Here is a 14,403-nt window from a genome sequence, read left to right on the forward strand (position 1 = left end):
CCACATGGGGAAATCCCTAGGGCATTAACTGTAGACAACCACTCCCGTATCCCCAAACTCAACCAAGGGTCTGGGCTGGCAGAGTGTACGTGGCAAGTGCAGCTGAATATGACTGCCTGACCCAACTCTATAGGGGCTGCAACAGGTCCACTCCCACCCACAGAAGTAGAAACTCATTTCCCAGACCCCACACGCTCATTGCCCTTCCCCTCCACCCTGGACCGTCAGCGAAGGACAGGGGCCGGCCCCTCCTTCAGCTGATGATCTGCACTAGCCCGGTGTGGGGCCCTTCCAGTCCCAGACGCCAGGTGCTCACATCGATCAGGTCGGAGACATCGTGGATGTAGTATTTGCTTATAGCTGCATTGGTGGCAGCCAGATTCAGCAGATAGTCATTCCGGGCCTTCGTGCACTTCAGCTTGTTCTCAGAATACTTTGCCTGCCTCTGGAAGAAGAAAAGAGTAGGTGTGAGAGCTGAGCCACTAATGGCAGGGATTTAGGGGGTTTTTTTGTTTGTTTTTGTTAATCTTCAACGAATGATATTAAAAAAACACATTGACTTTTAGAGAGAGTGGTAAGGAGAGGGAGGGGAAGAGAGAAAGAAACATCAATGTGAGAGAGACACATCAACTGGCTGCCTCCTGCACATGCTCTGACCAGGCCAGGGATCGGACCTGCAACCCAGGTACGTACCCTTGTCTGGAAATTGAACCCGTGACCCTTGGGTGCCAGTGGTGCCCTAACCACTGATCCACAGAAGCCAGGGCTGGGGTTTTCTTAATGGTCACTCCGGTGATTAAATGCACTGTACCCCTCTGGAATACCTTACTCCGTTTGCCAGCTGAGTAAGATTTGGACTCTGTACTCAAAATGCTCACCTTCCATTGCCCACATATAGCCAATGACAGCACTATTCAATAAGCAGCTGCCTGTTACTGGCCTCCACCAGAGCTTGTTAATAAGACCTCCTGAGGCCTACACACCAGCCCCCAATGGCTGTCCAAACTACTGCGATGGCGCCCGTGATGTCCCAAGCCCCTCTTCCTCTAGGCTCTTCCTCATCGCCAGCTTTCTCTGCCCATCCTTTAAGAGGGCAACTTCATTCCTGCCTCTAGGCCTTCAGACTAATTGTTCTCCCTGCCTGGCAGGCCATGCTTCCAAGTCTCCGTGTGATCTGGTCCTTCATGTCCTTCAGGTCCTTACCCAAGGTCTACGTTGAACATTTTGTGGGATTGACAAAATGGTCAGCTCAGACTCTGACGGCAGCCTTGTCTAAAATGTTGCCAGCATCTCCACTGTCCCTCCCTCCATCCTCTATCATTTTGCCCTTTTCAATTTTTTTTTTAAATTTTATTTTTTGTTACAAAGGGTATTACATATGTGCCTACTTTTCCCCCCGCCCTAGACAGTCCCCTAGCCTCCCCTATTCCCCAGTGTCTTATGTCCATTGGTTATGCTTATATGCATACATACATGTCCTTTGGTTGATCTCTTACCCTCCTACCTCCCGCCCCCCAACCCTCCCCGGCCTTCCCGATGCAGTTTCTTTTCAATTTTTTTTTGTTTATTTAATCTTTATTCCATTTTTAAGACATTATTTTATGGCAGTTTTAGTCTATAGCAAAATTAAGAAGATAGGTGCAGAGACTTTCCATATGCCTCTGCCCCACATACACACAACCTCATCCATTAGCAACAACCCCCACCAGAACAGTACATTCACTAATTATAACCCAGAGTCCACAGTTTGCCCTGGGCTTCACTCTTGGTGTCTACATTCTATGGGTTTGGACACCATTATAGTAGCACACAGATTTGTTTCCCTGCCCTAAAAACCTGCTGTGTTCTGCCTTTTCATCCTTCCCTCCCTCCAACCCCTGGCAACCTCTTAACTTTCCTTGTCTCCATCATTTTGCCTTTTCCAGAATGTCATATGGTTGGACTCATACAGTATGTATTGTTTTCAAATTGGCTTCTTTCACTTAATCATAGGCACTTTAAGGTTCCTCCATGTCTTTTCATGGCTTGCTAGCTCATTTCTTTTTGGATCTTGAATATTTAGTCAACATTCCATTGTTTGGATTTACCACAGTTTATTTATCCATTCACCTACTGAAGGACATCCTGATTTCTTCAAAAGCACTTCTTACCGCCCCAAATTATATTTTTTACTTCTTTGTGTACTTGCTGATTTTCAGACTCCCGACTAGAAAGTAGGCCCTGTGAAGTCAGGGACGCTCTGCCTTGCTCAGCTCTGGACCTGTAACACCCAGACCAGTCCCTGCACAAGGCAGTCATTCCGTGGTTTTCATGGGCTGTCTGGATGTGGGAGGAGGAGGTAGAGCAGGCAGCCCAGGGGCAGTGATGGCGAGGAGTCCAACTGCCTCCCTGGGGAGCTGCTCCTGTATGGGGCCAGCTGCAGGAAGGAGCAGAGTTCATGGGTTGGAGAGCTATCCCCTTACTCCTTTCAGACTAATGAGTCCCACTGCTGGGTAAAAATACAGCTCTCCTTTGAGTTTCCTCCTTCATCTAGACACTCTTTTTTTAAAAAAATATATTTTATTGATTTTTTACAGAGAGGAAGGGAGAGAGATAGAGAGTTAGAAACATCGATGGGAGAGAAACATCGATCAGCCGCCTCCTGCACATCTCCTACTGGGGATGTGCCCGCAACCCAGGTACATGCCCTTGACCGGAATCGAACCTGGGACCCTTCAGTCCGCAGGCTGATGCTCTATCCACTGAGCCAAACCGGTTTCGGCATCTAGACACTCTTAAACCTTCCTTATTCCAGATTAGGTTCTCCTAGCTTCTTAGTAGAGGTGTCCCCAGAGATCTCCTCTGACCTTTCTTTCTCCAGGGTCCACTTATTCTGGGAATTTCCAAAAACAGACTGCAGGTAATTACCTCCTGTACCAGCCATGCATCCAACCCTCACAGAGAGTTTTGATAACCCTGACCAGTTTTCAGGGAACTACTCTGACCCTGAGACCATTTTTAGCCCTTTATGGACTCATAAAAGTTTATACCTGGGAAGGATAGTAAAGGTATTTTAGTGTAATTCATCCATTTTATAAGTGAAAAGATAACTGAAGGGGAGAAGCAGCTTTTCCAAGGGCCAAATGGCTAATTTACATACAACTCTGAACACAAAATTAGTCTTCAGACTCCCAGCCAGTATTCTCTCTACCCCCTTACATATCCCTCCATGTTGTTCTGTAATTCCTTGCCTGACTATCTTTTTAAAAATATTTTTTTCATATATATTTTTATTGACTTCAGAGAGGAAGGGAAAGGGAGAGAGTGATAGAAACATCAATGATGAGAGAGAATCATTGATTGACGCCTCTTGTACACCCCTCAATGGTGATCAAGCCCACAACCCAGGCATGTGCTCTGACCGGGAATTGAACTATGACCTCCTGGTTAATAGGTCGATGCTCGACCACTGAGCCACAACAGTTGTGCTAAATATTTCTTTGTTTTTAGTATATTCACAGAGTTATATAACCATCACCACTATCTAAATTTAGAATATCTTCATCACCCCAAAAAGAAATCCTGTACCCATTAGCAGTCAACTCCCTATTCTCCTCTGCCCCAGCCCCTGGCAACCATAGAGATACTTCCTATCTCTATGGATTTGTCTCTTCTGGACATTTAATATAAATAGAATCCTACATATGTGGCCTCTTGTGATTGGCTTATTTCACTGTTTCCAAAATTCATCTATGCTGTAGCATGAATCAGTACTCCATTCCTTTTTATGACTAAATAATATTCTGTTGTGTGGACAGGCCACATTTTATCCATCCATTCATCAGCTGACAGACATTTGGGTTGTTGCCACTTTGGAGCTATTATGAATAATGTTTCAGTAAACATTCATGTGCAAGTTTTTGTGTGGACATATGCTTAAATTTCTCTTGAGTGATACCTAGGAGTAGAATTGTTAAGTCATATGGTAACTTAGTCTATGTTTAAAATTTTGTGGGATTGCCAAAACCTTCTCCAAAGTGGCTGAATCATGTTACCTTCCCTCCAGCAGTATCCACGGGTTCCACTTTCTCCACATCCTCATCAATGTTTGTCATTGTCTGTCTTTTTATTTTAGCCATCCTAATGGCTATGAAGTGGTGTCTCACTGTGGTTTTGATTTGCACGTCCTTAATGACTAATGATGCCAAGCATCTTTTCATGTACTTACTGACCACTCATACATGTTCTTTGGAGAAAGTCTACTCAAATACTTTGCCCATTTTTTAATTGAGTCTCTGCCTAATTATTGTGGAGCCCATTTTTCTTTGCCTTTAGCAATTACCCTGAAGTCTTCTTTTATTTGCCTCTGATTACTTTTCCTGCTTACCTAGGTCCTCTTGGATCTTGTTCCCACTCAATCTCCTATAATTTTTAAGAGCTGTAGGATCATATCATCATAGAATTCATCTCACTGAAGCCCAAATAAACATCTGGCACAATGTTTGGCACATAGAAAGAATTCAGGAAATGTTTGCTGATCCCATAGAATGAATGGATGCAGAAGATTCAACAAGAAATCATAGTCTTTCAAGAAGAAATGAACCTTAGAAGTTGCCTAGTCTAGGATGACAGAAAAGCAACCTGTGCCCTGCCCCTCTGTATTCTGGCCATGGCAGACATTATTAATTGATCATAGCACCATTTTCAGCTCAAGCCAGGAGAGAGCTCATGATCCTCAACACAGAGCTCTGGGCAGCCACTACCGATCCATCAGAGTTGACTGAGAGAGGAGAATTATCTGCCATCACTGTCAGATTTAAAACTGAAGTTCAGAGAGGTGTAAAAGCTGTGGTGTTTTCAAAACCCAGTCTATCTGACTCCAGAACCAGTACTCCTCTCACCATGTCCTGCTGAGGCACTTCCCAGCACTGATACACAGCCATTCCAATCACCTGCCTCTGCTTTGGCAATGGCAATACTGGAATGGTTCTTTCCCAAGTTCCCAGTGCTGGTTGGCAGCCCAGTGCTGTTCCCTCTTGTTGGGACACACTCAGTCCCAACCAGCCCCCAGACACCTAACTGACCCCCAGAGCAAGCCCCCACCCCTCATTAACGCCTGTGCTCTGGGCTATGAGTCTCATCACAGTTCAGCTCTCTTGTCAGCTGAAGACCTCTTCCACCTGCTGACCCTGGCACAAGCCAGACCTGCCTCCTCCATGACACTGACCTCCAAGAGAGCAGATGCGGGCAGCATTATTCTACCCTCACAACCCCCAGGATGCAGAGGGGGAGGCCAAGGCTGTCAGGGAGCATGGCCCCAGGGCCCTCACTTGCCTTCTCCTTCATCTTCTCAATCTTCTTCACAGAGCTGCGGCGCTGGGGCCGGTCATCGTGCCGGAGCAGGTTCATGCTGAGCTCTCCCGCCTTGTTGAACTGCTTCTCCTCCTGCTTCTCAGCCTCCTTCAGCTTGCTCTCCGCACTGATGCTCTCCGCGTGGTACATGTGGTAGGTTTTCATGACCTGGGCACACACAAGTGCAGGAATCAGCAGGCTGTTAGGGCCCAGCCTGGGTGGCTCTAGTGCTCTCGGCCCCCTAAGTTCCGCACTCCAATCTGCTCAGCCCTCCCTCTTCCCATGACACACTCTGAGCTCCCACAGCTCTTTACTTCTGCAAAAACTCTCGGAGGACTGGAGATGATGATTGTCAGTAGCAGCTTCATAGTTATCATCATCATCATCATCACCATCACCATCATTAAGTCCTTACTAAGTGCCAAGAATGGACTAGCAAAGAGAAAATTTAAAGGGCAACCACAGTCCCCAAGCATTTGGGGTCTCAGAGGTGATATGGCAAAGTTGCTGCTCTCTCTAGCCTCCCAACCATAATTCTTGTGTCACTGGGAAAGCCCCTCCTCCAGTACTCTTGGAGCTTCCATGGGAACATCCTTCTTACAAGCAAATTATTTTCTCAGCTGTTTCATTAAGTAAAATTGGCCTACAAATGACTGTTCCCAAAAGGAGTACTATTGGGTAACAATACATCTGAATGCATATTCTGTGCTCTCTGAACTAAACTCATCCTTGACTATAAAATGAATTCCTGTAAAGCATATTGCCCTTTGCTACTCTGCGTCCATAACAAAAGTTGGATGTTGTTATAACAAAGGGATTTTTGAGTCAGAGGAAATCCTAGATGTCATCTAATCTGACTACCAAATTTTATAAATAGGGAAACTGAGGCCCAGAAGGTCCTCCAAGATTAGCAGTAGTATCAGCATAGTCTCCAGACTTTACATCCATGTGGCCAAGCCCACAATCAAGGTATAGAGCACTTCCATCATTACCTGAAAGAGCCTGGTGCCCCTACACCGTCCTTCCCCACCCCTACCCCAGACCCAGGCAATCACTGACTGGCTTTCTGTCACTGTACAATTTCATCTATATGGAACCATACAGTATAAACCCTTTGAGTCTACCCTCTTTCACTCAGCATAATTTTTTTAGATTCTCCCATTTGTTGCACGTATCATGCGTTCTTTTTTTTATTGCTAAGTAGTACCCCATTGTATGGCTATACCACAATTTGTTTATCTATTTTTGTTTGTTTGTTCATCCTCACTCAAGGATATTTTTTCCAGCGATTTTTAGAGAGAATGTAAGGGAGGGAAGGAGGGAAGGGGAGAGAGAATCATTGATGTGAGAGAGAGAGATTAATTTGTTGCCTCCTGCGCATGCCTGAAGGGCTGGGGATCAAACCTGCAAACCAGATATGTGCCCTTGACCCCTTGACTGGGAATCTAACCCAAGAAAGACCCTTCAGTCCTCGACAGGGCTCTAACCACTGAGCATTGGCCAGGGCTGCCCTTGTTTTTTAAAAATTATTTTTAATTGATTTAGAGAAAGGAAGGGAGAGGACGAGAGCTAATGGCTCCTGGCCTTGTTTATTCTCTCTGTCCTTTGGATAATTACAGCAGCTAATAGAGCAGAGGCTTCTATGAGGTCATGGGGTGTACTCCTGCCTAACCAAGCCCTTCAAAGTCAGGGAAATTGGAATGAAATACTGGCCAACATTATAACCTTATTTATTCTCATTTAATGTTTTGTGAGGTAAGTTTATTAGAATGAGGGTTTCTTCTGTGACTCTCACCATTAAGTCACAGCATTGATCTGTGGTTCAGAAAGTTCCTTTTGCCAGAGGTTAGGAGTCAATCGGGGCAATATCTATGGTACAACATGGTGGGTAAACATACGGACTCTGGGCCCAAATGTTTGGGCTGAATCCTAAGGCTGCCATTTACAAGCTGTGTGACCTTGGGCAAGTCCTCCCCTCTCTGACCTCTCTCTCCTCGTCTGTAAAATGAGGATAATAGCACCTACCTCTAGGTTTGTTGTGAGGACTTAAGGAGTCAGTTTTTGTAAAGTGCTGAGAACATTACCTGCTGCAGGGTTAAGAGCATTAGCTGCCCCCATCACCATGATCACCATCCTCCCTGTTTAGGCTGAGGGTTTCAGAACCTTAAACTCACTTGACTTCAGGAAAATGTTTGCAAATTCTACAGAACATCTACTATTTTGAAAAAATATATATTCTATACCATGTTCCTCCCTCCTTCTTTCAACCTAAAAACCTCCCCAAATTTCAAAAAAAATAAATGGATAAAAAATGCAATCAATTTTCTTTGTAGGTCTTGGTGAGAAGACCACTTGTCTGCATTCTACCCAATTTTATTTTATTTTATTTTATTTTTGCTTATTTGCAGTTGCCCTAAAACCTCTAGAGATCCCCAACTTGCTGATTTCACCCACTCATTTCCACTCAGCCTATTTCCAAACTCAAGGGTCCAGAAAGTGTGCTGGGTTGGTGCATTCTTGACATCTAGTGGCCAAAAGGAAGGGCTGCAGGCTTGTGGATAACCAAGGCAGTTGGCTATTTTTCACCACCTCCTTTGTGCAATGGCTCCAGGAACGTGATGCAGCTAAGAGTGGGTAATGCCTGCTCTAGTCTGTCTCCAGGACCCTGCCTTTCCCATTCTTGAATATTTCCTCTATCCCTCCACATTCACAGATACCACTGCTTTCTTTGCTTTCTGCCATGCTTCTGGTGATGTTCATTTCTGGACTCCTCCCTTTCTGGGTTCAATCTTTCCTGCTACATCCATTTTTTTTCTACTTCAACTGCTGAGGTCTGCTTATTTCAGCACTAAATCTGTCATCTGTGTTAGGTAGTGCAGAGGAAGAGAGCACATTTCTATTTGCAGCTAGATCTTCCTGTGCAATCATCCATGCATGCATCCATCTACTCACTCGGGTTGAGAGGGACAGAAATAGAATATTGGGGACCAGCTATAATTATAAGAAATATTAATCATACTCCGTTAACCATGATTGTTTTGTTCTGATTAAAGAAGGCACATTCTAACCTGGCTGGGAGTTGCACGTGGGACCTGGGAGCTCACCTGGAAATGCAACCCATCCTCCCCATCTGGGAGCTGCCTATTAGCATCGAAAGATAACCTTAAAGCAGAAACCAGAGCTGCCAGCCCTTTGAAGACCCCCAGCCTTTGCATACCCGCAGGCCTTTGCAAGTCTCCAGTCCGCATTACCTGTAAACTGCCCATTTGGCATACCTTTTTTTGCCTACTTCCCATGTAATCTTTGTCTTTCTACCCACCATAAGCAGTGGCTTATGGTGTAGTGCAGAGCAGATTTTTGTGGATGACCTGCTGCTCTCCCATACTGCCGGCAGTATTGGAATAAATGCTCATATATGATTCAACCCTGCCTCTGCTAAATTGGCTCAAGCCCAGACCCTTTGATTGTCCGGTTACAGGGTCAGCACCCCAGCAGGGTGTTCTCAGTTTCTCACATTTTCCTTTGCCCAGTTTTCTCCTCTTCTTGAACCATAGAGCACTCTTTCTGCTCTTCCACAAGCCAAGCTTCCCAGTGCGGTCTTTGAACTGCACTCCCAAAACCCCATGTTTGGAGAGCACAGCCCTGACAGTGCTGAAGCCACGTGCTATGTGGTCCAATTGGTAATGCCTGATCCCAAGAATATCAGGGAACTGGATGGCCTGGGTGACTTATGTCCAACAGCTGCCACAAAAAAGTTCACCTGGGGACATCTCTGAAACGGGCCTAAGTACTTATACCCAGAATCCTCTAGATCAGCGGTTCTAAACCTGTGGGTAGCGAACCCTTTGGGGGTCAAACGACCCTTTCTCAGGGGTCGCCTCAGACCATCGGAAAACACATATATAATTACATATTGTTTTTGTGATTAATCACTATGCTTTGTGTTCAATTTGTAACAATGAAAATACATCCTGCATATCAGATATTTACATTATGATTCATAACAGTAGCAAAATTACAGTTAAGAAGTAGCAACGAAAATAATTTTATGGTTGGGGGTCACCACAACATGAAGAACTGTATTAAAGGGTCGCGGCATTAGGAAGGTTGAGAACCACTGCTCTAGATAAATTGAAACATAGGAGTCAGCTTGAAAGGTCCTTAGTTCAATAGCCTAGAATAGTCTGCTCAATATTGCCAGTCTAGGATATGTTAACTAATATTTAAGCTTCAGAGTTTGCAAACCTCTGCTTTTATTATCTCCAAGGAGCATTTCAGCTAATCCTTATCCCAAATCCTGGGAGGCAATGTGATAATAATAACAATAGCAGCTGACATTTACTGAGCACTTACTATCTACCAGGTTTTTATATATAGCAACTCATTTATTTCTCATAAAATAAAACACCACCACCCTATGAGGTGGGTACCATGTAATCCCTACTTTATAAAAGAGGAAACCACAAAATAGGGATGAAGGATCCTCTACCCCACCGGGACCCCGGAGGCCCGGCTTTGAGACTCAACGCTCCCACCACTGCTGGGTGACCATGGCAGGGGCTTGTCCTCTCTGTGCTACCTGGCGAAGACCAGATGGGAGGTAGGTAGGAAGATGCTCCAAAAAGTACGACTATAAAGTGTCAGGTTGACAGCAGTGCTGGGCTAGGAAGGGAGCAGCATGGATGCAGGCCTTTAGCCAAGGCCCAGTCTCCAACCTGGGATCGATAAAGGGCCCTCAGAGGCACACACCCAGCTTCATGCCAGATGGGGGTTCCTGTCCTGCCCTTGGACCCTATCAGAAGGGGGCCTCAGAACAAGGCTGAGATGCACAGTGTAGGAATATGGAAGCGGAGACCACTGTTCCTGCACCCAGATTAGTTTTATAGGTGCTTGGAAGGCCCCCCAGAAATCTTGGTGTATCAACCCCTCAGGGAAGGACACTAAAGCCCAGAAAAGCTAGTGTGCTGTTCAAAGTCAGATAGCAAGGTGGACAGTCAGGCCTTCTTAGCAGTGGGCACTGTCTTTTCTGGTAATCACACTGCCTTCTGCTGTGTGCACTTTGCCTTTGACATCTTCCCAAAGCCTCAGATCATGAAAACAGGAAAGGATTATCTGCACAGCCCCTCCGATGCTCTTTTATATGCAAACAAAGTCAAAGACGACCTGGAAGTTGACAGTATCAGTAAAGGGACACGCTGGGACAAGATAAGGATCAGTTGTTAGAAAACAGGTTTCCAACGGTGTAGTGCAGGTGTGCTTCCTATACCCCAAGGCCATCCCTGGGTTATCCTAGAGTTGTGTGGGGGAGACCCTGAGCTAACGCATGTCAAAGGCACCCTTGAAAGAAAAGAGAAGTCCCTGAATTTCAGTCTGACCACCCACACTCTGTCTGGCCTCCATTCTCCATAAAAGTTATCATCACTATTTTATTTATTCATTTTGCATGTTTATAAACATCCCTGCTAAAGTTAAAGTCCAGGAGGGCCAGAACCCCATTTATGATCATAGTCATTATATTAAAGTGGTGACGGATACCCAGCAAGTATCAATATATGTTTGCATGAATGAATGAATGAATGAATGAATAAGAGTTGGCTGGCTGAATAGATGGATAAGTGGATGGGTAGATGGATAGATGAGTGGATGGATAGATAGATAGGTGGATGGATGGTGGGTAGATGGATAAGTAGGTTGGTAAAATAATGGATATGTGAATGGAAGGGAGGGAGGGAGGAGAGGAGGGAGAATAAAATAGGGGAGGTATAGTTTTACTGCCTTCAATCTGGTAAATATAATTGGGGTGGGGCATAGCTATACCTTTAATAATCACATTTTTATTGGACAGGTTATTATGTGCTGGGTACTATACTAGGAAATACCACAGTGTGAAAGACAGATAAGGTCTCTGCCCTCACAGAACACACCCTCTAGTAGGGATACAATGATATACGTGATTATCACATGGAGTGTTAAGTACTATGATGAGGGAAGTACAGGGCATTAAAGGAAGGCTTCCTGGAGGAAGTGACATCTAAACTGAACCTTGAAGAAGAGTAGCTGTTAGCTGGATGAAAAGGACATGGAGTGGGGGTGGGTGGGGTGAAGAGGGAGCAGTGTGAGCATTAAGCCCAGAAGCAGGAGGAGCCAATAAGTTTGAGGAGCAGAGCTTTGTTTGGGCACTAGCCAATGGAGCTACTTCCTTATTCTCCCCCAGTGACTCCTCAGTGGACATCTGTTGTTTTTCTCTGCCTAGGATCATCTAGTCCTCCTTCTTTTAGAACAGCTCCCTGATTTTCTTTGAGGAAATACCCCCAATTCCCCTCCCCACCTTCAGTCCATGTGGTTGATGGGAAAATAAAACAGGCTCCACCTGAGGGTGAGCATGAGACCCATATACAGGATGGTCTTAGGCAACCCCTGTGAAAGTGTCGTTCGACCGCCAAAGCAGTCGCAACCCATAGGTTGAGAACCGCTGAACTAGATAGAGGAATAGGATAGAGAAATTTGCAACTTATTCAACACAATTCTCAGAGCAGAGGACACATTCATTACTGACAGCATGGTTAGGACAACAGAAGAGTCAGGCATTTAAAAACTGAAAGCTGCAGCAGGAAGGAAGGAAGGAAGGAAGGAAGGAAGGGGGAAAACTGAGGGAGGAAATAAGATAAAATGGAGGGGGTACTGTTCTATTGCCTTTGATCTGGTGAGTATTTTGGGGTGCTGCTTGCTGCAGAAGAGTTGTGGTAGGCAGTTAGACATGCATGAGCAGAGCAAGGACAATGGGACAGGTACAGAGGTCACCAAGGCAAAACTGGGAAAACAAGAACCTCGTCTCCAGAGTGACTGCCCTACCCTAGCATACTGCTGATCATGAGATTCAGACCCTCCCCTGACCTTTCCTCCCCTGGCATGTTGCCAGTCATGCGGGTTAGGCCCCCTTAGAGAGGGTACAAACAAGCAGGCCAGGGAATAGCCCTTAAGCATTAAGCCCCCAGGACAATGAGGTTCTGACCTGCATCAAATACATCTAGGCCTCTGTTGTGTTTCAGCTCCAGGCCCAGAAAAGCTGCAAAACCAGAAAAGCAGCAAAACCAGACCAGAGAGAACACGCTGACCTCTGGACCGGCTGTATTGACTAAAGACCCCCTGCCCTAGCGCCAACCAATCCGTGGAGACCACAATCCAGAAAGAACACACCTGGAAAGCTGATAAATATTCTATTGAGATCCTCCCCTAGGAACTCCCCTGAACTCTGTGCCCTAGCACGCCTGGCCTTTCCCCTCTCCCTCCACTCCTCCCAACCCCCACCTCCCAGGTACATTACCTTTACCCTTCTCTCTCTTAAACTCCAAAGGCCCTGCTTTTGATGCTGTAACTTGTTTCCTGAGCCCATTTCTTCTACCACCCACTCTTCTACCTCTGTGACTTTCTAAATAAAATTTCTCTTATAGTTTGAATCTTGGTTCTGAATTCTTTCTGAGCCAGAACTCAAGTACCAAGGTTACTGAACTAAGGCCCCATCGGACCCCACTGGTCTAACACCTGGTGCCATTTTTGTTGTAGCTGCCAACAGAGTGAGAGCACTGGGGTGCCAACAGCAAACCCCTCCTAGGTCATTTGCTGACCGCACACTGAGTCTTCAGTAGTTGCCCAGAAATTCATTTCAAGCACATGCATCTGCCTGCCGTGGACCCAGTGCTGTAAGAGGCACAGGGGCAGGCTGTGAACATTTCAAGAGTTGGTCTTTGAAGTGTCTTATACATCCCTGGTGTTCCCAGGGTGCTTATGAAGCAGAGAAGGGAGGGAGGGATATATGAATAAATGAAAGAAACTGGTTTTGCCCACAAGGAATTTAGAGTCTGGGCAGGGAGACAAGAGTAAAGCATGTGAAAGGATGATACAGAGCATAGTGTGTGCTGGATATGTGGCCTGGGAGGGAGAGTGTCTAGACCGTGAGCCTGTGGAGGCTGCACCATGTTCTCCACAGTGTGTCCAGAGCCTCCAGCAGTGCTGGCATATAGCCGGCGATCAATACTTATTTGGTGAGTGAAGAAATGAGAGGAAGAGTGTGCATGTGCATGAGAGATTAGTTAAGAGTTCAGAAAAGTGATGGCTCCAGGTGAGCTTCTGTGATCAAGAGTGAGTCTGAGCTTGGTGCCTGTGGATGGGGAAGAATTCAAGAAGCAGAGGGGAAGAGAGGAAGAGAAAGGGACTTCTCAGCAGGAGAGGCAGCGGAGATTCCCAGCAGAGCGAACAAATCTGATTACAGACAAATCTGGGTTTGATATCCTGCTGCACTATCTACCAAATAAATTCCTGCACTATGACCGGTGTGTTTGTGCTCCCCCATCCACTCACCTTCTTGGATTCTAACACTCATCCGAAGTCCAGTTAGATTTTTGTCTCTACGCAGTTAGCAATTCTTGGCCAAACTGTGATGTTCTGAAATTATTTCCTGGAGATGGCAAGGCATGCTCATCCCCCTCACCGCATGTGATCCTCAGAGCAGTGCTCCATTTTGCAGATAAGGACTGAGCCCACATGAGCTACATGGATGCCTAAGGTCCCACCGTCAGCAAGGAGCAGGCCTCGACTTTAGCCTGTCCTACCTGACTCCAAACCCACACTCCTCCCTCGGGAGCGTGTGTCCATGCTCCCCCACCCCAACTCTGTGCCTTCTGCTTTGGTAGGTAGCACATTCCCACAGCTGGAACTTTTACTAAGTAAACACGCCCAGGGCCCCACCCCAGGTGTACAGAATGAGCAGCTGGGGTTTTGAATCACTGCCTCCCACTGTAATGACCCCCTGTCCCTTGGCCACATCGTAAAAAAGGCTCAGGGTCCTCCCAGACTTGTGGTTAGCCTCCCTCCAGCCCTGGGCACCGAAGAAAGGGGCCCGATCTCACATGGCAGCAGAGCTGAGCAGGACTTACTGTGTAGAGCTCGTTGGTGACCTTCAGGAGCTCCTCGTGCATCTGCAGGCCAATCTCCTTGCTCTGGAATGTGAAAGAGCACATGTCAGAGGGGGAGAAGGTAGCTGTTGGCTTTAAATTTCCTTTTCAACATAGTAAG

General features: G+C 46.1%; 1 protein-coding gene across 3 annotated transcripts in view; it reads right to left on the minus strand.

The window, feature by feature from the left end:
- SRGAP3 (SLIT-ROBO Rho GTPase activating protein 3) overlaps nt 1–14,403 on the minus strand; it is a 247,303-nt gene that overhangs the window by 58,977 nt on the left and 173,923 nt on the right. For all 3 annotated transcript variants that reach the window (XM_006758216.2, XM_006758217.2, XM_015560351.1), the window contains exons 4-6: nt 14,265–14,327; nt 5,314–5,499; nt 317–445 (exon numbers count right to left, since the gene is read on the minus strand). In XM_006758216.2, coding sequence (XP_006758279.1) covers nt 317–445; nt 5,314–5,499; nt 14,265–14,327 — 378 coding nt within the window. The remainder of the gene's footprint in view (nt 1–316; nt 446–5,313; nt 5,500–14,264; nt 14,328–14,403) is intronic.

This window comes from Myotis davidii, unplaced genomic scaffold (genome assembly GCF_000327345.1).
Source record: "Myotis davidii unplaced genomic scaffold, ASM32734v1 scaffold73, whole genome shotgun sequence".
NCBI lineage: Eukaryota > Metazoa > Chordata > Mammalia > Chiroptera > Vespertilionidae > Myotis > Myotis davidii.